We start from the raw sequence: 26563 nt of genomic DNA, 5'->3' as shown, positions 1-26563 counted from the left end.
AAGAATCGATATCCTTGGATCAATTCTAGCCTCCCAAGGAATTCTCCTGCATAGAACTATGTTAGACTGTTAATAGGAAATTCATTTTCATTCAGAATTATCCTAATTATTTAATATTGTATGTTTACAACACGCAGCAAATCCTTTTTAATTTAATTTAATTAGATATAAAATTGCCAGATATCTTAAGTTATTGTTAACGCAACTACGGCAATTCGCTTGGTTATTAATTACAATTTACGGCTATAATTGACGGGCGCTCTATTCAGGTAGATGACCTACTTAAGTGGATTAATGACTATCAAGGGACACCATGGAGCTCGGTATAGGTCCGGCACGGACATCAATTTCAACGAGTACGTAATACAGATAAATACAACGATTGATAAGCGTTAGTGCACGATTAAATTTACGACACGATTAGCAATCAAAAATTTTAACCAAAAACAGTATGTTCGCTTATTACAAGTTTGTGATTAATATATTTATTCTATGTATATTAAAATGCAGATTTAATCTGATTGAGACTGAAAAGAAACATTATTTTATTACTTTGAAGCCGTTTAACAGGAAAAGTGAATAATTCCTTTTGAGAAATTTATTATTTCTTTATAAACATAATATATATAATATATAAAATATAAACTTTCACGAGACACTTTACTTATTGTTAGTATAATTTGGTGCAATGGAGTTTAAACGTGAAATGAAAATTTTATGCTACGCTGTGTTTACATTTTATACAACAGTCCTACAGTGATTTAATTAAGAAAAACATTCCATTCTGCAGTTGCTCTACGATTTAGCAAAACAATTTACATATTGTATAATACGAGGTGCATATGCGTACTGCGATTGTTTGAATTCAGAATCAACGAAGAGAACGAGGCCGATAACCATAATCTTTGCAGTTCACTTGAAGTCAAGGCTAAAAGAAGATGTATAATGAAGTTTGACCGAGCGGAATTTCGGTGACAATGAAATTAATAGATTATTGGTTTCGCGTAACGCGATTGAATTTAATGAAAGTCTTGAATGCTCGTTTTTAATAATACTTTGAACAAAATTCGATTTCACGGTGAAACTCGCTAACGACGCGAAGCAGATATTCAACGTATTTGCGAAGAAGGAACGAACGAGACGGGCGCGGCGCGAAGGGGGAGAGATGCGTGCGAAATTACTGTATTATATTGAAACGGGAGCGCGGCTGAATGAAAATTTTCGACAAACGCGCGTCCACGCGGATATTCCTCGATGAATACCTATGGTATAGTCGACGCGATGGATTAATTAAATATAGCCCAGGCTCGGTTATACGTCGGGCACATATTTTTGGCACGCGGCATCGCCAAAATTTTATTGTACCCTTCCGTAATCCCAGTTTCGTGCCAGAAAGGCGGGGATAATTAACGTTCACGGCACCTTTCATCCACGCACAATGCGGGTAATGACGACGACAGTGGATACCGGCCAAAATTCGTTACCATGTTTCCTAGAAGCTGCTACCAAGTCGATCGTCAGACTTCGATTAATCTTTGATCTGTTCGAATTCATACAAAGGATCTTTTAATAGAATCAAATAGTTAATTTCTTAAATGGTTACTTTCATAATCTCGTGATAGGATGCTCGAAGCGTTACTTCAATGTACAGTGGATGGTGTATCGACTTTGAAAATGAGAATACATTCTCCATCCTGAAACGAGGTTCCATCGAAATTCTGGATTACGTAAAAGAGAGATTTCTTATCTGTATCATGTTCGAGGGAGAATAATGAGGAATACGGAGCATAATGCGTCATTGTTACGATCTCTGATTGCGCTATGTCGGAGTACTTCTACAGATTTACAATGAATCCACATTCTCCGTTTCCTTGCCAATTCTCTACCTCCGACTCGCAGTTTCTCATTCTTCAATTCTCAATTTCATGAAGATTTTATACTGCATTATAAATAATTTAATAGCGATTCTGTATTTTTTACATATACTATATGCACAATGCTTGCGCATGAGTAATACAAACATATAAAAAGTAGCGTGTTATTTTTAACCTGGAGTAATCACTAGCTCGAGGAAACCTCATTCAACGGGTCTTCCCGTTTTGTTCGACATCAGATTGAGTTTGTCTACTTCAGCGTTTGCTTTTAAAGACGCTCACGAACACCAGCTCTTTGTCATTACAGCAAATTAAAGACCGCTCTTCATTGAAGGTTGCAGTGTCTACACGTGTTCTGGACACGCTTCGCAGATAGCAGTGGCTGTTTTCTCAGCACACGCCATCAATCTCGAGCATTCTTCGAAACCGTGCAACCGTATCGAAAAAGTGTACCGTTTAAAAGGTAGTGCTCGCCCGTTTGTTCCGCCTTTTTTGTCAGCATCAACGTCTATTAGGCGGTAGTCGTTAGTCAAAGAATATTCGGCGTGGAGTTAAATGAAAAAAAGAGGAAGATGGGAGCGAGTGGGGTAACCGAGTTCCTAATTGGCAAAGCTTTCCATCCTTTCTTCGCTTTTTCTTTCCCGACCACGTTACGCTCGCGTGCGAAACTTTCTTTCTTACTACGTTTCGTGAATTGCAACTCGGTACCCGGTGAAATTTTACCCAAGTTTAAGTGCTCTGTCGCTTTCATTAGCCGGATTCATGTTATTGCTACTAGTTACGAGAAACTTTTGCCATTTCGTTCAATCTCACGTTCTTGTTTATTCACTAATTCAATTCTATCGGAAAATTATTGTTCCGTAGATCAAATTCACTTGATATCAGGCGACATCGTGTCTTTTCGTTAAACAATTTCGCCATGCAGATCAAATGCATTCTATACATTTGAAAATACTTGAGACTGCAGTATGGCGTTGCGTAGATGTTTCCAACTGCGAGAAAGTCTCGGTGTAAAATTTTTGCGAATGCCCGCCGCGAATCGATTGTTACATAAACTTTTACAGGTGCCTGTAAAATTTTATCCGGGAATCCGTCGACGATGCTATTCGGCGAGCGGTTTTATTCATGCCCCGCAATGAACTGCAGACCGTGCAAACGAATCGGGCCGTGGTGCGGTGTCGCCAGGAAACTGTCTCCGCTCGAAACCGCGACCAGAGGAAGAGGTTAGCAGCCGAATCAACCATTCCGCGCCGGGTATTTCGATGGGGCGAGATTTTGCCCGAGATAACGCCGCCAATTGTTTCAACGAACAGCCAGAGGAATAACTTGTCTCGGTTTCAAAAGCCGGGCGGAGGCGTTTTGAAAAAAACGTGAAGACCGCGTCAATATTCAAGCGGAGCCGTGACGGACGCTTTCGGACCGGAAACGACAAACTTTACGACCGATGTTGTCCCGCCCACCTCTCGTCTCGATTCACTGGGACCAATTCCACGCTCACAGTTTCTAACAGGAATCTCGAATCGATTATATCAAAGAAAAGCCTGGTAGCTAGTTAGGATCCATCGAAAAGTTAGCTCCGAGGATCAATTATTTATACTGCTCATTGTCGGTGGCCGTTTTATTCAAGAGTTTGCCCTGGCTCTCTCCGTTCCGTCGGCGCCGCGTCACGAATCGGGCTTCATTGTGTCGCGGAGATTTATAATGCAGCTGGTTACCGGGAAAGTATGTTGTATAAATAGTGAAGCGGTTCGGCGAAAAGCGGCCCCGATCGATAGTAGTGTTGCCGCCGGAACCGTTTGCGGTCCGCGGGAATATGGATACAAAAGTTCCTTACAGCGACGAAACTTTTAATCGGCTCGTTCACCGCCGGGCAAAACGAGATTTCCGAACGGGCGAAATCACCGGCCAAGTGGAATACAGGCGTGGACCTCGTAAGAGTTTACTCTAAATGAAGTTAGAGTTTATTGGTTTATCCGTGGCAAACGGAAACGAACTTGCGCCGAACGTGCTCAATAATCCGTGCCGCGAGATTATACTTGGCTCCGCTCCTACGCCACGCGTCATTGTTGTCCGTTTCCGGATAGAAAATCAGCAATTTTAACAAGTTATGGCGGCAGGACTTATCGAACTTGCTACTTTCTGGATGATCTCGGCTCATGCTTGTCCAACAAGAGTAACTGATTTTCACCTACAATTGTTATAACACGAAACGTGACGAACCGCGAGTGAACCTTGAATTTATTAGGACAGAAGACGATGCTATGCTAGTTGAGTACTGATAATTCTTGACGAACAGGGCAGAGACGTTTTAGAATCTTGCATAAATTTTCGTCGTGGAAGTAGTCTCGAGTACTGTTCCTCTGGTGCGATGTCGTATTTCAGGATCAAATTCGACGGAGATAAAATATATTCGCCGCACGGCACCGGCGACGATAAATCAGCCAATAAATGAAAGCCCAACGAGCCGAGGGAGACCACATAAAAAGAAAATAGGGGAGAGAAAAGAAGACGGAAGGAGAGCGGTCCTCATTATTTCTGAAGCCAGAGTAGTCTCTCCAGTCTTGCTAAAGGCTACGTTTTGCGGTGTATATCACCCGTCTGTCTCCTTAAAACGCCAACGCACAACGCTGATAAGTGCGACGAATCATTTCGGCGCCGACGATTTGTTTTTTATAAATACGATTTCAAGAGCTGTTAATATATCGTGGACGCTTATGAGACGTTTGAGAGCATACCGTCGCATCTTCGCCGGCTAATATTGTTGGTTAAAGCCGATTTTCCACGCGAAAATCGCATCAACGCTGGCATCCGATTATTGTGTGCTTATCGTGTGTTGTATGCGTACACCGCGCCTTTGTGGCATTTTCGAGGATTAATATTATGAACGGCTTAAGTGGAATAGCAAATTGAATTTTAAAAAGGGTCTTAGGAAATCCGATGTAGCTTCATAAGTGTCAATCGTTTACCTCGTTTACCGAGCAAAATAAATTCCTATTGGAGACGCGGTAATGGGTTTTCGTAACTATGCTGAGAAATCTACACTTTTTAAGCTTGCTGTATTAATATACCTGACCGGTCTGATTGATAATGCCTAAATATAATTTACACCAGTTGATTAATTATGTACAGATTATATTTCAATTCTTTACCAAATGCCTATAAACTGAAAAATTCAACGTTGAGAAAGAAGTGAGTGATGGACAATTATAAACGCGTAAGTCTAATTTAATTTCCTTGATCCGTCAATGAATTGTCAGTGAAACCAGAGCCACGGTGAAGCGGAAGCCCATCGACGCGACACGGTGGGAATGAAGCGGGAGATAATAGCGGCAGGAAGTGAAGCTTTCGAACGCGGCTAAAGGAAACGAGAATGGCGTGTTCTTCACCGCAGGAGTAACAGGACTTGTCACTTTAGCCAGCGGGTAAATAAGTACCATTTAAATGTGATATCCACAGGAGATTGAGGGACAGAGCTTGAAAACGTAGAACCCGATACGTACCTATCTACCTACCTACCAACTCTCTGAGCGCCGATACACCGCTCTCTACTTAACGTTTACTAACTATTCAACGTTGCCTACCAACTGTCATTCCCACGAATTCCCTGCCGTTTGGCCCCTCTCTGCGCCGTCTATGAATAAATAATGGGGACCGCGTGATAAGAATGGCATTTTCAAATGAAATATCAAAGAGTTCGAACCGTTCTCTAATTTTTTTCAACACTGCCTACGTGACGGTGCAGGCTTGACGTTATTTAACAATTACATATTTTAATCATCGAATTATCACTGTACATTAGATACATGTATTAGTTCTGGACGTCTAGCATCTTTAGAATCATCAGTCGAAATTAATTGAATTAAATGGTTGATCTTCTGAACAGATCAAATTCCTTTTGGTGACGACTCAATGAGGAAAGCAAAAGGCATAATTTTAACCTCGAGCCCTGTCTCCCAAGTATTCCCGTTCCCATTCGTGTCTCCTTAGAGCCGGCGCCGCTCGTGCTTTGGGAGAACGTGAAATAGCAAAGTAGCTGGCGGAGGTGGAAATTATTTTATTTCGCGTTTCGGTACGCGGCCCACCCCCGCCAGGGCTCATTCATATTCATGCCGACGCCCAGCCACTTCGTCTTCGGAACGCGACTCGCGGTTCGCGTTGGTTACTTGAAGATTCAACCACAGTCTCCGCCGTCACTTCGCCTAATTCTGTCCCTTATCCCCTTATCACGTTCTTTCTTCGTCTTTGATTGCAGATCCACATAATAGACACGTTATACATCATCCAATGAAACGTTTCACTCGGATTTTATCTTCTCCCGTCGATTCTCAGAACGGAAACAATACAACTTAATATGACGGAGAAATGACTTGTTTATCCGAAAATGCAATCAGCTATTTTTATGTATCTATGTATTTCATTTTTATTATTAAGAACTCCGAACTTACAGTCATTGGTAAAACAAAGTTGTTATTGTCTGCCATAAAAATGAATGGACTTTGAAGTTCCTAACGCGGTAACGAGCTAAACAGTTTGTAAATGATATCAATGTAATTAAAAGGAGGATGTAACCGCGGAACGGGCGCGGCGTCGCGTAGTTTTATTGTGCAGTCGTTGTTTTTATTTTCCCAAGCGGCATGTGGTCAAACGTTTTGGTGCTCAGCCTGCTGCTGTTGCGAGTGCCGTGAAAGTGCTTGAAACGCTTTTGTCGGAACAAAAGCAGCCGCGTTTCAGTATGCATACTTCTGGTCGGGCGCAATGTTTTCTAAGACCGCTAAAAATACGCCGACCTATATGAGAATAAAAGGAAGATTTTCTTACAATTCTCTTAATATAAATACACACACTTTTTAACTATAAAATAACACGAAGATAAAATATATACAGAATTCATATTTAGAATTAAATCGATTCTATTTTTACATGTGACAGAGATCTTATATTTGAAAATAATCGCATTCATAAAGTACTTGATTTCATTCCTTTATAGATATCAGGATATTAATTATAATCATCGATCAATCAAATTAACTTGAACCGAGCGACGTTCCATAAAAAGTTGATCCGATCGTAAAGATCATAAAATCCTTTCGTATCAGCACGTAAAAGGTTTCATAATCGATTCATCAACTTCAACCCTTTACACGGGAACAATCTTTCTGTTCAAACATGAAGTTTCGCATTTAATCAAGCCGTCTAAAATAACAGCGTCCCGCGGTATTTCGAACGGTGGTTCCATCCGAGAGGTGAATACCGCACGTGGCCTTGTCACGGACAGGGAATAACTCATCAAATAATGTCAACTTCCAAGCTTATCGAAGCATGTAACGTTTCCATATCGGTCGCTACCTACGCGTAGACTACACACACTTTTTAACTATAAAATAACACGAAGATAAAATATATACAGAATTCATATTTAGAATTAAATCGATTCTATTTTTACATGTGACAGAGATCTTATATTTGAAAATAATCGCATTCATAAAGTACTTGATTTCATTCCTTTATAGATATCAGGATATTAATTATAATCATCGATCAATCAAATTAACTTGAACCGAGCGACGTTCCATAAAAAGTTGATCCGATCGTAAAGATCATAAAATCCTTTCGTATCAGCACGTAAAAGGTTTCATAATCGATTCATCAACTTCAACCCTTTACACGGGAACAATCTTTCTGTTCAAACATGAAGTTTCGCATTTAATCAAGCCGTCTAAAATAACAGCGTCCCGCGGTATTTCGAACGGTGGTTCCATCCGAGAGGTGAATACCGCACGTGGCCTTGTCACGGACAGGGAATAACTCATCAAATAATGTCAACTTCCAAGCTTATCGAAGCATGTAACGTTTCCATATCGGTCGCTACCTACGCGTAGACGGTTCGCTGATTAACACGCTAACGGGTCATAAGTATTGCATTATTCATCCGGCCTGCAACCCGGCCGGCTATTAATTAACGGCTACACGTATAATCAGTTCACGATGTTGACAAGGCTTAATTAGAATTTTTTTCCAAGAGTCACGCGCGTCACTACGACCAGTTTCACCTTTCCCGTTTCAATCTGATTATTAAGATAAACGCGGAAAAACGATTTCCTAGCTTCTTCCAAGTTGGATCGTTAACGAAACCATCGTATAAACGATCGAAGCACTTTTAATATTTTATTTCGTATTCACATTTTAGTCGCTGCGATTCATACGGAAGTGAAGATAATTCGCTTGATTAAGGCAGATGTGAACCGTGAAGAAATTCCATTGTTCGGCAGGTCTATTGCACTAATTAAAGACCTCGCGCGATTCGGTCTCGTCGTCGATTAATTAAAATTTTCCTTTTTTCGGGGATTCAATGGTGGAAAAGTTACCGCTTCCCGGTTGGAAATCTGGGTTACGCGTTCGATCAATACGCCGCATAAAACATGTGTTACAATAGGACTCTCTCTCCTTTTTGCAAGTTAAGACTGGTATTGAATCCTTTATTATTGCTCGTGCTGCAGTTTGATGATGATAGCCGATGTTTCTCTTTTGTCCGTAGAAAACTAAAATAAAATGAATACAAAAAGCAAAATGCGACATCGAATCACGATCATTATTACATTACGTTATTTTAATTATTTTTTACATTGCATGGCAAATATGTAATGCAATCTTTAATATTGCTATTTTCATGAATATTTGGTATACCAAAGTAGATTCATTATGAAAACTAGAGGGTAAATCCATTTTCATATATGAAATTACTTTATGGTTAATTACTTTGAAACCGCTTTTGGTGCACTGCTCTGAACGATTCATTAAAAATTTTGATTGAAAAAGCGTGAATACGAGGAGCACTCATTCTTCAAGTCTCTGAATAAATGAACAAAATTGTTAAAATCCAACTAAATGCGATTCCATTATGAATATCATTTTTCATTGCTGTTGCAATTTTTAATAGTTCCTCTAAATATTCTATTCTATTTTATTTTTTTATTTGCTACCCACTATCCATTTAGAGATTCCTATATATTTTCAATTATCCCAGGATGGATCGTGGCAGGCCCGATATCCCAGAAGCTATTCCGTAATAAAATCATTAAACCTTTTAGCGAAACGGCAAGGAATGTGGTAGCATTCGTGGAAATCGCAAGCCGGCTAGCCGATTATCAGAAAAGCGAGAGGATGGAAAACGTCGGCTTAACGCGGAATATACGGACTCCACGTGAGAGCGAGATTGGTCATATCGCGGGATTTTTGGTGCAGCGATGCCGTTGATTAGTCGCCTCTGGTTCGCGAATAGAGGAAACGTGGAAGCGTAGAAAGAAAGACGCTCCCTTTAGCCGGGAACGAGGGCGCGGGGACGACAGGGGAAATACGGTTGGAATAATAGAACGAGAAGGTTTCGCGTGAAACGCAGACCTTCTCTTGGGGAAAGGAAGACGGAATCGAAGAAAGATGAGCCCGAGTTCGCGAAGAAGAAGCGGGTATATGACTGACATAGCTCTGCTTCATTCGAGCTACGAGTTCTATCTTCAGACTGGTAACGATTACTGACGGCTTCGAGACAGTTTGAAATGTATTTGAAAATTGGAGATTGGCACCAGATATGGAAAAAAGTTCTGTGATATTGGCAGGAGAAAATGGAAAGAAATAACATTCTCAAGCTATTATTGATGTATGAAAAGAAGCAGAACTCCATATTTCAAATAAAATATACAATTCTTGTAATGAATATTATGTTAAAATGGATTGAAAGTAAATAAGTGAAGCATCATCAATCTAATAAATTGACGAATGTACGAAAGACCTGGAAGATAATCAATGTGTCCGACATGCAGGGTACAGTAGTACTGTATCATCATTGTGCTTCAGATTTCAAAGCATAAAAGAGCATCTAGGTAATTGCAGACGTCTGGAAAAAGGCAACAATACTACTGACTGATATGGTACATGCGTACAGAAGAATTTCATCTGACTTTCAAACCATGGATGATGGTTATCTAGCTTTTGTGATAGTGAGAAGCTTTTTCTAATTACGAGATCAAATCTCTTATGACGATCTGCGGAATATCGTTAATTCGTGTCAGGTAACAATTTTGGGAAGCATATATTAATTGCATAATTGTACGGTTTCGTACTTGCTTTTAAAATACTCAACTTCTAGTTATTTGCGTTGGTTATTTCCTATCCGCGAGTGGAGCTTCTAAAAATGTTTTAATTCGAGGACTAAATTTGGTACAGATAATTAATAGGATATTACTTATTTTATTTTTTTATTTGCTACCCACTATCCATTTAGAGATTCCTATATATTTTCAATTATCCCAGGATGGATCGTGGCAGGCCCGATATCCCAGAAGCTATTCCGTAATAAAATCATTAAACCTTTTAGCGAAACGGCAAGGAATGTGGTAGCATTCGTGGAAATCGCAAGCCGGCTAGCCGATTATCAGAAAAGCGAGAGGATGGAAAACGTCGGCTTAACGCGGAATATACGGACTCCACGTGAGAGCGAGATTGGTCATATCGCGGGATTTTTGGTGCAGCGATGCCGTTGATTAGTCGCCTCTGGTTCGCGAATAGAGGAAACGTGGAAGCGTAGAAAGAAAGACGCTCCCTTTAGCCGGGAACGAGGGCGCGGGGACGACAGGGGAAATACGGTTGGAATAATAGAACGAGAAGGTTTCGCGTGAAACGCAGACCTTCTCTTGGGGAAAGGAAGACGGAATCGAAGAAAGATGAGCCCGAGTTCGCGAAGAAGAAGCGGGTATATGACTGACATAGCTCTGCTTCATTCGAGCTACGAGTTCTATCTTCAGACTGGTAACGATTACTGACGGCTTCGAGACAGTTTGAAATGTATTTGAAAATTGGAGATTGGCACCAGATATGGAAAAAAGTTCTGTGATATTGGCAGGAGAAAATGGAAAGAAATAACATTCTCAAGCTATTATTGATGTATGAAAAGAAGCAGAACTCCATATTTCAAATAAAATATACAATTCTTGTAATGAATATTATGTTAAAATGGATTGAAAGTAAATAAGTGAAGCATCATCAATCTAATAAATTGACGAATGTACGAAAGACCTGGAAGATAATCAATGTGTCCGACATGCAGGGTACAGTAGTACTGTATCATCATTGTGCTTCAGATTTCAAAGCATAAAAGAGCATCTAGGTAATTGCAGACGTCTGGAAAAAGGCAACAATACTACTGACTGATATGGTACATGCGTACAGAAGAATTTCATCTGACTTTCAAACCATGGATGATGGTTATCTAGCTTTTGTGATAGTGAGAAGCTTTTTCTAATTACGAGATCAAATCTCTTATGACGATCTGCGGAATATCGTTAATTCGTGTCAGGTAACAATTTTGGGAAGCATATATTAATTGCATAATTGTACGGTTTCGTACTTGCTTTTAAAATACTCAACTTCTAGTTATTTGCGTTGGTTATTTCCTATCCGCGAGTGGAGCTTCTAAAAATGTTTTAATTCGAGGACTAAATTTGGTACAGATAATTAATAGGATATTACCTTCAAACGAAATTATTTTAAAAATAAAAATAAATCGTATTTATAATATAAATTATTTCATTACAAGCTACGATATGAGAATTTTGAGAAAAGTACTCTTATTTTTAAGCTTCGCTTTTTATAGCCATGGGAAAAATAGCGTTTGGTAAATTGAATCTTGACGATAAAACGCGACGTTAAAAATCGGACGCGTTTGCAACAAGTCCGTCGTAGACGATTGACGTTAATTCGGAAATAGCTCGGAAACGCGAGATTTTCTTTCAAAGCGGAAACAAACCGAGGTAATTCCGAGCACCCGTTGCTGCGTCGGAAGAAATGAACTTTTGTAATCAATTTAATCGGTCGCTCGCGTAAATTGACATTTCAACAGAAACTCGAAGCTGTATTGAATTTAATATTCGACGTCGACGTACGAAAGGTACCAGACAGCATTTAGATTCGAACTTAGAACAAAAGCGACTTGCAAAAAGTCTGAGCAACAAGTATTGAAATCGATGGTAATCAATAAACAAAACGTATTGTTCATCATTTTAGTTAGTGCTTTCATCCTGATTGTATATTTGCCGATTGCTTGTACGTTTCATATTGTCCCAATTATTGCTAACGGTTTAACGACGTTCATGTATAATGTAATTCGATACAAAAAGGTACAACGTACTAAATTAATTTAATTAGATGTTATGAACGTTTCATTGTATCCGATGAAACTCAATCTGATTTGTAACAAAATTAGTAAACTACGATTTCCAGTTAAAAATATATGTTTACATATTAAACAGGCATTTCCGTAGATTAATTAAATTAATTTTTTGCAGGAAGAACAAAGTGTGAAAAAAGCGAAGTGGAACGATCAAAGTTATTTTACAATCGGGCGTAGTACACGAGATAGTCGCCACGCGAAATGGTCCATTTCACGCGACCGAATTGTGTATAGCAGTCGTTAACCTAATGCGAAAACATGGGCGTTTCCTAGTTTATTTTTACTTTTAACGGAAACAACAATAATAGCATTACGTGAGTGTCTAATTTCCCGCATCGGACTACATATTATGGAAAAAGTGCAGGACCGTGATCCCATCCGTTCCAATCCCTCGAGATTTCGCTCCTACTACTGATTTCAAGCTAGATTATAGTCAGTGCCGAATAGTCACTCGCTAGTGGGAAGTTCTACTCTTCCTCGAAATGCTTAATTCCATAGTAGAAAATAGGTCATTATAGAAGCTTCTATGATTGGGGGATTGATATGAAATATATTAAGTGTAGAAACATTAATTATTTCTGGGCAAAGAATGATTGACGAAAACATGCTAACAAATTAAAGGAACAGAACGATAAAGAAGAGACAACTTTTATAGAAACTTTGAATGCACGTAAAATTTATTATTTACAAAAAATTAAATGTACTAGATTAACATATAATTATTACAGAATTATTACTTCCAAAGAATTTCATTTTTTTTAAATAATGAGGAGTATATATAAGAAACTCACTGTTCTTGTAATTGTCCGATTGGGATGCATACTGCGTGCCGTGATGGTGACCAGATATCTGTCCCAATACGTCCAGATTCCTCGATTGCCGTCCTGGAAAAAGCACAATGGAACGCGAACATTAACGATTGGGCCACGATTAATCATAACGGTAAATTAGGGGCTCTCGAGGATAAAGGGTTGCATCCTCCATTCTCCTTTTTTCCCTCGCCGTTCTCCCTATCGAGTCGAAGATTTCCAGCCGAAATTCCACGGACAATTTAAATTACGAATCCTTATCCCGATAGAGAGTCTCTAATGAAGCGGGCCGATATTTTGATGAAGCCACGGGCATCTCGAGAGCACGTCCTAGCAAATATCTCGATTGGACGAGTTTTTAGAGCGTACTCGAGACAAACGAGTAATTACGAATTTCCGCAGATAATTAAAACTCGAATGTATATAATTATTATTGATTATTAGCACTGAATTAAACAATCAGGTTTTAATCGCGTACGTAGAATGCGCAGGGATTGTTCATAAAATTATTTTACTGTGTCATACAAAGTGTGCAATTATTGAAACACGGCCTGTTTCGTAGGGTACTCGAGGCGTTAAAATGATAATTTAAAGTTGGAAATCACAACGACCGACCTGCGCTACGGTCGAAAGTTTAACGATATTCCGCGAGGACAACTACGCGCAACAATTCTCATAACTTGGACAGACTATAGCTCTTTCCCCGGTGAAAGTAGGAAAAACTGGTACCTAGATGAGAGCATTGCATGCTACAGTAACAACAACCAACTTTTTGCGATGTCAACGGTACGCTGGCGTCACGCAATTGAACTTGCTTAAATTCATGCGCCGTTCGCAGTATTTTTAGCCCCTGTTATTTAAATATTCGTATTATTATTATTACCTCGCATGCTCGGGTATCATTAATGTATTATAGGCTGATAAGTCTTGCGCTGATTGATCGCCATTTGAACTGTGGGCGTCGTGAAACTATAATTTTAAATTAGTTACTGCCACGTTGATGTCGTATAATACGAAGGAACAGGATCGTTGGATATCTAACAAGATTAGATTTCATCCGCGATTTTGCAAAATTGTTGGTACACACGCGTATCATAAATTGTTTCATACGCAAACGTTTCAACGATCCATAACCATAGGACAATTTTATTGGCAACGCGGATTCTGAATAACTAAAAACGAACACGCGGGCAGCTCGGTTCCAGCGGAACGCAATGTAAACTTTGAAGGAGCGAAGTTTTCTCTCCCCCTGCCGCGAAATTCGAAATGATAAAGTTCCTATTGGCCGGCCGGGAAAGTCGAGGCTCTAAAGGAGCAATTCCTATTTCACGTAGCTATATTTAAATCAATAAGGACAAGATTATAAGTCCCCAATGGAAAAACTTTCGCCATAATCATTTGCATTCAGGTGTCGGCAATTAGCAAACTTTTACTCCGCCGCTACGTTATCGTTCATCTCTGTCCCCGCGATTCATAATCTCTCCCACCGTCAAAAGAATAAAACCGCTCTTGCATATTCAATGATTGTTTTTTTTCCAATTTACAGAAAATAATACAACGTAACTACAGTGTTAAATTATTAAATGGTTTTATTCAACACCTATTCAAATAATGAATTGTCTTTTAATCGAGACGTTTTCTTTTTTAATTGACTACAACTAGAAAGATGTAATGATGTTTCACTTCATGACAGATTCACTCAAAATGAAATTTATCTCATACGCATTGCAGTGAAATGTTAAAGGGGAGAAACAATGGATAATTTACAAAGTTTCTAAAAATTCGTCTGTTACGGTAACGCTTCGCGTTTGCATTTCCTGCGGAAGTTAATACATCGCCAATACGTTTCACCTGTCAAAGCCCCCGTCCACAGCGAGAGGTCTTGTATACGCGCGCACGCATGCGATTCGCAAAGTTCCGTTGCAAAATTCCACACAATAGCCGCATGACATGGTGGTACCTACCTATGTTTTTTTGGCCCAGCCCCGGCACGGATTAGCCGCGTACACGGGTTTTGCAAACATGGACCGCGGAAAACCGAAAACTCTTCAATGAAAGTTGAAAGCAGTTGTTTGCTCGAAGGACGGGTTGCTCGGGGAAAACGTTCCCTCAGTCAAAAGCCGCGCGTTCTTGTCGCTTAATGTTAAAATCATATAAATACCTATATAAACTTGAATAGCAAACAAATAGGCGTAGTAAAATAAATTACATTTTGTCCGTCTATCAAATGAATAACGAATACATAAAACGAATAGCGTCAGAAATATTTTGGACGGTGTAAATGTGTCTGCGTCGTGAATAATATCTAATTGAACGAGGACGAGATCTTGGAAAATTTACTCTCGTTCTTGCGGGTACACATCCGACTCGGTACGTACAGACGCTGGGTCGGGCGCATCAAAAATATCGAACCGCGGAATTCAATTTGCGGACTTGTACCCATAGAGATCGGAAGTTGCCGGAAGTTGCCGTCGGAACGGCGGCGTGGCGGCGGCCCGCCCACTCTCGTAAATAATCAACAACGACGTTCCCGGGGATGATAACCTAACGAACTCGTAGCGGCGGGAAATTCCGGGATGGAGGAGGCGCGGCCGGGGCTCTCCGAGCCCGTCAAAGGCTCTATTGAAATTCGAGAAATTCGAGAAACGACGCGACGCGACGCGAAGAACCGCGAGCGAAACAATGACGTTTCGCGTTCACCACGGTGTAAACACGGCCGGTGGCCGTATTTTTGTATGACGGCCGCCTTTGTGCTCGCTCGCTTTCAAATCTCGCAGCTATGTACGCCTGAACTTGGATAACTGAATCCTATTGGGTCCTCCGCGCGACTCCTCGTGTTCTCATAGCGTTCCTTCCAGCGCCGTAATACTTTCGAGAAAGCTTTCATTGTTCGAATTCGAGTACGAACTATATTTCTCCTTGAAGACTCCTTCTTTCGCCACTTTCGCTTCTTCCTCTTCCTTTACTGCTGCGACCTCGTTTCGCCCGGTCCAAGTGCAGAGAGGGAGCTTTTCTCTCAGCACGTAGCTAGCTAGCTAGCTACCCCACCGCCATCAGCCGTTCCGGTGTGACGAGGTTTATTTAGGACGCGGTCTCATCATGAAACGATAATATCACGGCTGGCTAGGCAACGATTAATGGAGCAATCTCGGCTGTGACTGATGTTATACGCAATCGGGAAACAGCTCCTGGCTTTTCATCGGCCTCGGATATGTACATCGTGCGAGGGATTGGCTGCTGCTTACGAGCACCCGTCCAATCTATTCAACACCGTGAAATTTACTTTACGGCTTATTGCCGAGTGTTTAGAGTAAAATGTAACCGCAGCTCGCCCCTACGCCTTCCACGATGTCATTCTTATTCGCGCCTTGTTCCGATGCTGATACAAAGATAACGACGAGGCAACGTCTCCTCATATTTTAATAAATCAAAAGCTCATCGACTTGGATGAAATTTTCTTTCTACGATCTCACGTTTTTTCTCAGCAGAATTTTAATCTATACGAAATTGATCGACAGAATTTGATTGCACGTTTCTCAGAAAAATCATACCTGGTAAATGAATCTCAAAATAGAAATAAATTAGTAAGAGAATTTTCTATTTAAATTCAGACAAAATTAGAATCAAGCATTTCGTGTGTACGTGGCATCTGTGGTTTTAGTGTAATCAGAATAATAGGTAAAGAAACGGGAAGAATAATAGTGGACAAGTATTTTTCATCCATGAAGGTAGCAGTTCGTTTTCAGACTTTATTAAAAAAGGAATATAATAACGTAAGGGCAACTGTCGTCGGCCAGATATTTATTGTAAAACCATGAGTCACGAGGGACCGGAATCGATTTGTCTTTACTCCCGAATTCGTATTGAGAGGCGAACCTGGCTAGATCTATTTATCAACGGCACCGAACGATGAAAAAGAGTATTACAAAAAAAAAAAAAATGAACGACGACGCGCAGAAGAGTGATGGTACCTGAAAAATCGACGGATCTCGTTAAACTGCTATTACATTTTTCTCGTTATACACTCGATACAGTGCGATTCGTTCATATACAAAAATAGCAATAATTAATATTAACAGCTTAACTATACATTACATGATCATATCATAAAATGAATTATTGTAAGATAGAAAAACTTGGTACTTTGAAATTTTGCAAATTAGACATTGCATTTATCATAATACAATACTGCAAAATTTCAGTAGTTAAGGTCAACGATTGAAGCACATTCAAACGTTCGTTACATATTCATAAGCTCGAAACTCATTTACAGAAATTTCTTAATTATAAAAAATCTAATGTAGGTAAAATGCAATATGTGATCTGTTTTTCTTGATTTCTTTCGTGGATATTCCTTAAATTCAGTATTGAAGTTCCTGAGTAGAAACTTACGTGCTCTAGATATTAATACGGCTTTATACGTAATATATAATTCACTGTCAGAGGAGAGTTTTAGCTTCATTCCCGTCTGTCGCTCCCTTTTTGATGGGCTATTTAACCAACTCAGGCAACTCTTTTTTCAGGCAAAAAATTAAAAAAGCAATACAGAATTTACGGAAATCCTCATTAACGACGATGTCAAAATTATCCTCGTTTTATATGAAGTTGAAACGGCGATGTTAGATATTTAAAATGAAGGGAAATGAAAATAACAAGATACTGTTATTATATTATCAGTAGATACCGTCTTATTCATACATAAATACATTCATTCTCTTGATTTCATGGTAAAATTAATAGCGAGAATTTTAGAAAAATATTTTTCTTGCATCTCATTTAAGTAAACTTCATTTGCAGCTTCTTAAAATAAATTTTCACTAGAATACAACGGAGAAATAATAGAAGTTATAAGAGGAACAATGAACAGGATTTATGAAAATCTCCGGTAGCTGCGGTCATCCATACATTACTGAAGTAACGACGGGACGTTTTTATTATCGAGAACCGTCAAGTCACCTAACCGTAAGTTGAGAAATGGAAAGAAGATGAAAGGAATATCGGCGAATCGATATTTTATCTATCGTTGAAGAGATGAAATGCCACGGAACATTGCGTGACCGTTGAAATCTGCTTTTCCAACAGAAAACGAACACGAAAACTATATTTTTCGTTCCTCCCTTCCTTTACAACGTTACAACGTTTATTTAGAAAATCTTTTGTCCTTTCGACCAATTGCGGTGCTTGCTAGAAAATCTCAGCGGTAACTCTTGTAAAATCTCTAGTCGAGAACTGGCAAGCTGATACTCGATAAGAGGGAATGTAACGAAATTGAATTCAATAGTTCTCCTGATACAATCTCGCCCGTATCTATATTATTAGCAAAAAAAAATAAAATAAAATAAACGAAGCAAATGTGTATAATTTTTAATCATTTATTCTATCGGCAAAGAAGAATGCATTTATTTCTCGTTGTGGAATTTTTCAAGTTGCTTAAGTCGACATGAAATAGACCATCAATGAAATATGGCAAACTCTCTTTACAATAACAAGAATCCACACATTTTTCATTAGATAATTTGATGTATGGCTACTCTTATACTACTTCTTTCTAGGTAACGAAGTTCGAGGAGAATTATATGTATATTTACTTCGTTAACTGAATTAATAATTTTAGAAGTGAAACGTTTAATTCTTCCAGCTGGCGCAACACGCGGACTTAAACTGTTTGGATCTCGCGTTTTAAATTTAATTAATATCTGATTCGCATAACGGTAGGTAAGTCAAAGTCGCGAGATCGCTCGGGGATACACGAGCCACTGGGGACCGGGGATATTACAGAAAGTTGCGAGGGCATAAATTTAATTTCACCCGTGAACCGGTGTTAATCCTTCTTCCTCTTTATGCACAGAATCTCCTTCTTTCGGTGCTAAAGGTAACAATACTACGGAGCAAAGAATAGAGACAAAGTTTTAAGAAATGATTTAATAGAGCCACTAAAAGTAAATAAATCCTGTACACTAATTAATAAAAAAACAGTTCCATCGATGTTAAAAAAAAATTGCGATCATGATTCAAGTAGTAATTAAGTGTCTGCTATTTCCTTCGGGAACTGCCCACGCCTCTCTTCCCACGGACTAAATAAAATATAGATCAAAGTAAAGGAGCTCTTCAGCTTGATCTAGGCCAAGTGTCCCATTCGGAACCGAGAGTTGTGGATAAGTGGATAACTTCGAAATGAAGAGACACCCCTTGTGGCGAGTTTAACACCCTTGTATCGAGGCTTCGCGCACCATACACCGTGCGGTAAAACTTCTCCTCAGTGGTACTTGCGTTTCTTATGGCAGCCAGTAGAACTGGCAAGACGAAGTTGTCGAGTTAAATCACTTTTCAAAGACAGATGTCCCCTGTTTTTCAGATAATACTCATTCTAAATAGCGAAAAGTTTCCCGACGTTTATTTATGATCCAAAGTTACAACGTAATGTGCATAAATTGTACGGAGATGTTTTAATAACTTGCGAAACAAGTTGTGTACATCTTTGTTGCCTTGTAATTAGGAAATACAGTGTGAAATGTCCAACTTCGACTTTTCTGGCCCATTTGTCCGGAGACTTTGGCATTCAATTCTTTGAAAGCTGACTCGCAGTTCTATAATTCTTTAATAAGGTCCAATCACAACTGTGAGACAACTCCTTTGCTTCGGTCGGCGCGTTCGAAAAGCGAAGGATGTCGAGCAAAGGTACCAAGTTTGTGCATTTGATTATAGAGAAAACGGCTCCGGAACTTTTTGCTTTAGCAGCGTTGTGGAATCAACAACCTGGGTAGACCGATGTAAATCGAACGGTCGATTCCATGTTCGCTGACCGAGCAACCGCCACGCAGTCGCGCGTGGCTACATCTCTCGGCGAAAGCAGAAAAAAAGGTAAAAAGTGGAAAAAAATTCCACGGTTCCATCCAGCGGCGGCAGTCATTCGTCTGTGTTAAAAAGGGATTCGATGTCGATATCGAGGCATACATCACACACGTGATCGATGATAGCGATTCGAGCAGATGGCTGCAGCCAGTTGTTTCATGCGCGGATTGAGAGAGGAACATTGTTTCGGCTTAAAGATAACGCTTTGTTTCCGCCGCTACGCCGGGAACAATTCACACACGGTGAAAATCGAATAACGCGCGTAAAGCTTCAGATAAGCGGCTGGAAAAAGCCTCGGCTCAAACAGCTTTCATATTTCACCCCTTCCCCGCCGCCGCCGCCGCCGCCGCCGCCCCCAACGGCTGACCGGCTCGCGTCGTATTTTCCATTCTATCCTGTGTTCTCACCCTTTTAATTACTGACAGGTCGAGCGTTCATCGATCGCCCCCACGCATTTAATGGAATCGCGTATATCGCGGTCAGAAAGATTAAAACTCGCGTGACTCTCCCTCGTACCGGTGTTGTTCTCTGCGAACCGTAAAACAGTCCAGACACGTATGAGAATTTCCAAACCAAAAAGATGGCGATCAATTATAAATGGCGCGTGCTGCTACCCAAAGATAAGGAATATAGATAGAAAAATAAAATGATGCAGTAATTTGAGAAATTTCTCAATTATATGAGATAGCACCACCAATTTCTGATGATAGAAAATTTGCTTCTTGAACAAGAATCTACTTTTCATTAAAACACAGGCAAGACATTTTTGATTTTGTTTCAAATAATTACATCCAGTGAAATATGATTCGTGGCAAACGGTGAAACATTCGTTGCTAATTAAGATTCTCTTGTTACTTCGTTACTGAAACTACGGCGCGATACACCTTACGAAGGACCAGAAGTGGAAAGAACGCGCGGCTCGTTTGAGGAGTTACATCTGAAATTACTGGCTTCGCGAAGCTGTTTATAAAGAGCGCGCCCATTTTTTTCGAAACCGAGTAGCTATCCAGCACAAAAAGCGGAGGGGCTGCTTACGCGCCTTGTTGGGTTCTACAATTTGAGGCTCGAGTCGTTAAAGAAACGCGTTTCGCGCTTTTGCCTCTGTCGTCGTTACTTAATTCAGACAAGTTTCACTTCTTCTCTCATGTGCAGTATTATTATCTCCGTGCTTTATCTGACTGTCCAATTCGATAACAAAGGAGTATTTCTCTGCGAGAAGACGATTTTATAAATGAGCATAGCTTTTCTGATAAATTTTAACCTTCACTTTTATATATACTTAATTAATGTTTCTATGCTACTAAACTTTTGAGCACAGACGAGTTAAAATGTTAAATATTTAAAACAAGCAGCTTTCGAATCCCATCAATTTCTTTCCATTCCAGACATTTTTCAAAATTCGAAAGCTGTAAATCCAGCAACTATCGAAGAAGTGTCGGCGATCAGGAATATCCGTGCAGCAATTTGGCAAACGTGCCGGGGTGACTGGAATAAGTAATTAAAGTTGGAAGGCATTCAAAGTGCGAAAGATCGCGCGCTTAAACCCCAGTGGTCGGTTCAGCCCCGCGTTGTATCGTAACAGCTTTTTGATTTATTCGTTCAATCATCGTAATGCACATCAGTCCGATTTAGCGTGTCGCGCGCGCGGAGGCGTGCATATCGAGTTTTCGCGCGTGATACGAGCCGGCGCGCGCGGCGTGGACGGCAGGAACATCGCGATGGGTGGGCCTCTAGCTCCGTTCACGAAATGGTAACAGGCCGCGGATCAAATGGAGCACGCTTTGACGTCGCGCGAACGAACGACGAACGTTTGGTTTGCCAGATCCCAGAGTTCCCAACGGTCGTGAACGATCGATACTCTCGCGCGAAACAAAGTGCGCCGAGGCGCGGCGCGACGCCGCCGCCGCCGCCGCGCCGCGCCGTCCGGTGCACATTTCTATACGTTCCAATCCGAAGGGCAATTCAATTGCGGCGGACGTCCCATACGGCCATCTGCAATATTCTCCGCGAGCAATCGTCCTCCAGAGACCGTCAATGTACGCGCTCGCGCACCTCCCAATGACATTTACATTTATATTGACACGGTGCTCGAATGGGTTCTTGAACAAGCGCCGCCGCGGCGAACGCTTAAACGCATTTGTGGTCCCGGCTTAACGACCAATTTCAAATTTTTCCTGCCCCTCGATCCCGACCGATTTAGCCTATGCAACGGGCAACGAAACAACGTTATCGCGTTACCAACGCGCTCTCGAATTGTTCGATGGTACGCCGCGCCGCTGGTCCAATCCTCCCGTCGACTTTTTCAATCCTTTATCGCACGGCACCGTCCCGCTCGCGATATCGCGACCGTGTGAAATTACTAGGAACTATGGAACGCAAGGAGAACGCACTATGGACTTCCGTGGTCACGGCTAAGGTTAGAGATCGCTGGCAGTTTGCCGTTTCGTTATCAGCGATTATTTGCGCGAAGTTTGTATTCCTTTGTTCCGTTCCATACGAAGGAGTACCTAGTTATAGACTTTTTAATTCGGATGCAATACGAACTTCGATATGATTCAAGGCTTCATAATGGAAGCTCATTAATTTTTTGTAGAAAATATTTTAGCACATTGAATGTGTACATGTTTTGTTATCACATTTCGTGTTGTTATAAGTAGGAAACTTTTCTAAAGAACAGTGAGGGAGGGATATTAGCTAGGGAGTACTGTTGAAATTGGAGACAACTGAAACGCATCGCGTTTTTCGAACGATGCGCATCATGCCGGAAGCTTCAGAGAGCCGGTCATACTTTAATATAAAACACTCTCCGTGCTTCAATATCAGTGGTACATTTTTAACCTTTTCGACGTTGCGATCCATTTGCGATATTACAAAAACTTTTCAGTATGCAAACGCCACGCGCCGTGGAGTTTCCGTTGAACCTCGCGTGGCAGCTTTTTGACGTAATATAGCGGCTCCGTTACTATAAGTTACATTTGAAAAATGCATTGGAATCTATTATAACCGCCGGCGTACAATGCAACTGCAAATCATTATTAATCATTTTTAACTTCCGTAAATTTCACTACCAGAAAGTTTCAAATTTTTTCACAAACCAAGTTTCTCGTCACCAGATCACAAAAACTCGAGAATTTTTAATCGAAACGTTCAAAAGACGTGTAATGGGTTTCTATCCTTCTAAATTTTTAATACAACGTTTAATGCGGAAATTTTATTCATAAATTTTGGAGAACATTTTTAACATACAAGCTCGGTTATGCAACGCGACGAGAAACAGCCTACGGCTATCGTTCCAACGCGGAATTGGGAATCCTCGAAGCAAAGGGAGAGACGCAGATTGCGTCGAGATAACTCGTTTCGCGGTTGATACGCCGAAACTCATACACGATTGAGTCTCTGTACTTGCGAAATGTAACTAAATTCGATACACGTATTTGCTCGCCATCTTGAACCTAATCCCAAAGATTACGGTATCTCCGACGTAACTTGTCCCCCAAATGATATCTCATTAGAAGTTGCTATTTATATTAAACATGTAGATAAAAATGTTTTAACAAAAAGCATATTAAAACACCGAAGTAATTTATACCATGAAACAGATTTTTAATATATAATAGCGTTAGAAAAATTACATATAAATTATAAGTTATTTAACGTCTTGTAGTGTCAGTACAATAAAATGAATTCATAAAAATCTCTGCTTTGAACTTCCATTCTGACATTAATTCAATAATAAGCAAACGAACTTAATTTTACTTTCCAATTTCTTCTCTTTCACTCAGAAATTTTAGCTAACGATAGGAGTTTCCATTTTAAACCTTTTTATTTCACTACGCGTCGCTCCACGAACGTTTTAGGAAAAGGCTTAACCACTAGACTCGGGCGATGCATTAAGAAATTAAAGCCCGGTCGTGTTACGAAAGTGCGAGTCGAAATCCTCAAATTACAAGACATTACTTCGACCCGATGATGTTTCAATGCCGCAGCAAGGCGGGAGTTAGCAGTTCGCAATCCTCTTGTAGTAAGCGGTACTTAATACCCTCCGTAGTTTCGAGGGCGAATCAGCCTCATTCCCTCCCCCCCCTAATCTATACCTCGCCCGCTCATCTGTCCTTTCGCTGCATACATTCATCCCCATCAACTAGTTCTTATCAAATAAATGCAGCGATGTTACAGAATTCCATCAAACGCGAAATTATGTCTGCTAGACTAAATCAACCATAAATGCATGCATTGTATTTATATTACATTTCATATTAAAGAGATTATATGAAATTTCACATAAACTCTAAACATGGTCGATGAGTCGAAAGTTTCTGCAAATATCTAGGGTAAAATTGGAAACTTAAATCTGGAGCTTCGTGGTATTCCAATACTAATTATAACGTCCGCTTTACTCTGCATATTGCATTCACTTTGTGCGCTCATTTAAATTTCTCATGAGCGGAGGAGGAATACCCGCGGTCCGGTCATCCATAATAACCTGCACAGGTAGATAGATATAGGAGGACGCGCGTCGACCAACTTCCGACACTCTTCCCGGGCACCCCTCTGGAAAAGCATAATCAAAATTCCAGTGAACAAAACTTGCCCGTTCAATGCGGGTAGTCGGTTCGACGGTAGTAGCAGTTCGAGTAAACAACTTTCGAACCAGCGAACATTGGAAGTGAGGCAGGAAAACCACTCGAAGCCGGCGTTCCGGCGGGGTGGCGTAGGCGCGTAGCCAGCGGAGCGGAAACACGTGCCGCGGACGATGAGTCCTGCTGCTGCCTCGAGTACTTACATACTATTGTACATACGTACTCGTGGCTTACAACAGAACAGCCGCCTAGAAGCGGTGCTCACACGTCACGCGTGTATTATTCCGTGGACGCGCCGGTCAGGACGCTACCCTTCTGTTCCCCTTACGCTGTCCTCGCCCTCTGTACGCTCTCTTTCACAGGAAATACACGGGGAATGGAATTCCCGTGGAAAGAATGTCTTCGTGTTCGTCGAAATATTCCCAGCGACTCCGCAATTCTCCCGCGGACAAATGAGAGTAACAGGGTGAAGAGAAAAGGGGTATAAGAGGGTCGGTAAAACGAAGGAGGGAAGACGGGGAAAGGGACGTATACGCTCTTGCCTTCTTTTCCAGGGCAAACATGGACTACCGGGTTAGCCGCGGTTTTACAAAGGATTTCTCTATACGGTTTTCAGGTACCGAAAGTGGGAAGACAGCATCCAACGCGTTTCGTTATTGCGCCGGACTGGCCGAAGTTAAAGGGGCAGGATTCATCGGGCGGGACTAGTCAACCGCAGATTATTCGTCTAGTTTGCAAGAGGGAAATGTTTGTTGCAGGAGAAACAGGAATTCGCTGTTCGATGTACTATCAGTTGCAGTAATACTGATTTTTAGATAAATTATTTATTGTTCATTGATTATGGATTAATGAATTCAATCCACTTTTCTGATCTCTTTACGCATTTTTTGAAACTATTCAAAACTCTCACCATTCAGTTTTATAAAAAGCTATTATAGAAGGACAGAAGAATAGAGTTCCATAACAGTCGATTCCTGCGTTTTTCACAGCAGGAACCTGGTCATTATTCTTTCAGTCACGGGAGCTGCTTTGAAGAGACGACCGGGATTCTCTTCAGTGGTCTTTTTTTAACGGCTTCGAGAGAACAGCGGATAAAGCGGATGCTTAATCAAAATCATTGCCTGCGGATTCGCGGAACAAACCGAAGGCAGATAGAGAGAGACAGGAAGCTAATTTCGCCAAGTGTCCGGATTAACGCTTAGTCCGTCGTCGGTTTAGGGGTAAATAAGCGGAATAAGACGACGCCCGGGATGATTGTGCGTGATTTACAAGACAGTCGGGCGGAATAGTAATGAGCCCGAGCCTGGTGAACGTTTATACGCCCGTTTAAACAGCCCGACAAATTGTCCCTGCGCTCGCCGCACCGGAAAATGTCAACCTACGTTTGTCGCAGCCCAACATACTAATTTTGTTCCGGTGCACTTGTGCTCTTCAGGTTCAATTACAGGTCTAATTCCACCGCGAATGAAACGCGTTAGCATTCATGTTATTAAGTATCCTAACGTCTGTCAGAACAAAGTGACACGCTACTTGAAAGTAATTTCATTGAGTGCGAATTATTATAGTTAGAAGATAGTTCTATAACAATTTTGTGTAAAATTATTATTCGCTGTATTATATTTAATGATAAAGGATGAGTGGAGGAGTCGAGTGAAACGCAATCTTAGCGAAGTAATTCACTCTTCAATCCCTGGTTGAAAAAGCGAAACGATCATTTGTCTCCCTTCCGAGAATCAATCTTCACACTCGCAGGTGCCATTAAGGCCATCACCTTTTTTCCCTTATTCCGTGCAGTTAACAGTGATAGAGACACGATCAGGTTAAATTGCGTGACTGCCGGCGCGGCGTCGATGCAATTATTCAGCGATTTACTGCAGCGACCGAAACGCTCGTTACGACCGAAGGAAACGCGCGTTCTCGTGATTATCGAGGCGCTCGGACCCGCCAGGCTGCGCCAGGCCGCACCAATTACATTCTTCTCTGCACAAATTCCTGAGCTTGCTTACGTTCGTAATCGCGTTTGCGCAGCGAGCCGTAGAGGAAAGCCCACCCTCCGGTCCCCTCCGACCATGGTACACGGGTTTCGTTATCAATTTATTGTAACGTGAAATCCGAATTCGCTAACGTGGCGCCCGGTCGCTCGCAATTTCGTCCCGGCGCGGCACGACGACAACGATATCATCCGGATATTGATCTTGGTGCACGACACGCTTTCACGACACTAAA

General features: G+C 40.9%; 1 protein-coding gene across 5 annotated transcripts in view; it reads right to left on the bottom strand.

Moving 5' to 3' along the window:
* Positions 1-26563, bottom strand: part of LOC108626220 (neurotrimin) — a 181465-nt gene that overhangs the window by 28175 nt on the left and 126727 nt on the right. For all 5 annotated transcript variants that reach the window (XM_018026788.2, XM_018026787.2, XM_026814452.1 and 2 more), the window contains exon 2: positions 12888-12980. In XM_018026788.2, coding sequence (XP_017882277.1) covers positions 12888-12980 — 93 coding nt within the window. The remainder of the gene's footprint in view (positions 1-12887; positions 12981-26563) is intronic.

Source organism: Ceratina calcarata, unplaced genomic scaffold (assembly GCF_001652005.2).
Source record: "Ceratina calcarata isolate Rehan_Ccalc_2016 unplaced genomic scaffold, ASM165200v1 scaffold39.2, whole genome shotgun sequence".
Lineage (NCBI taxonomy): Eukaryota > Metazoa > Arthropoda > Insecta > Hymenoptera > Apidae > Ceratina > Ceratina calcarata.
The sequence above is the reverse complement of the archived record's forward strand: the minus strand, read 5'-3'. Positions and strand labels throughout refer to the sequence as shown.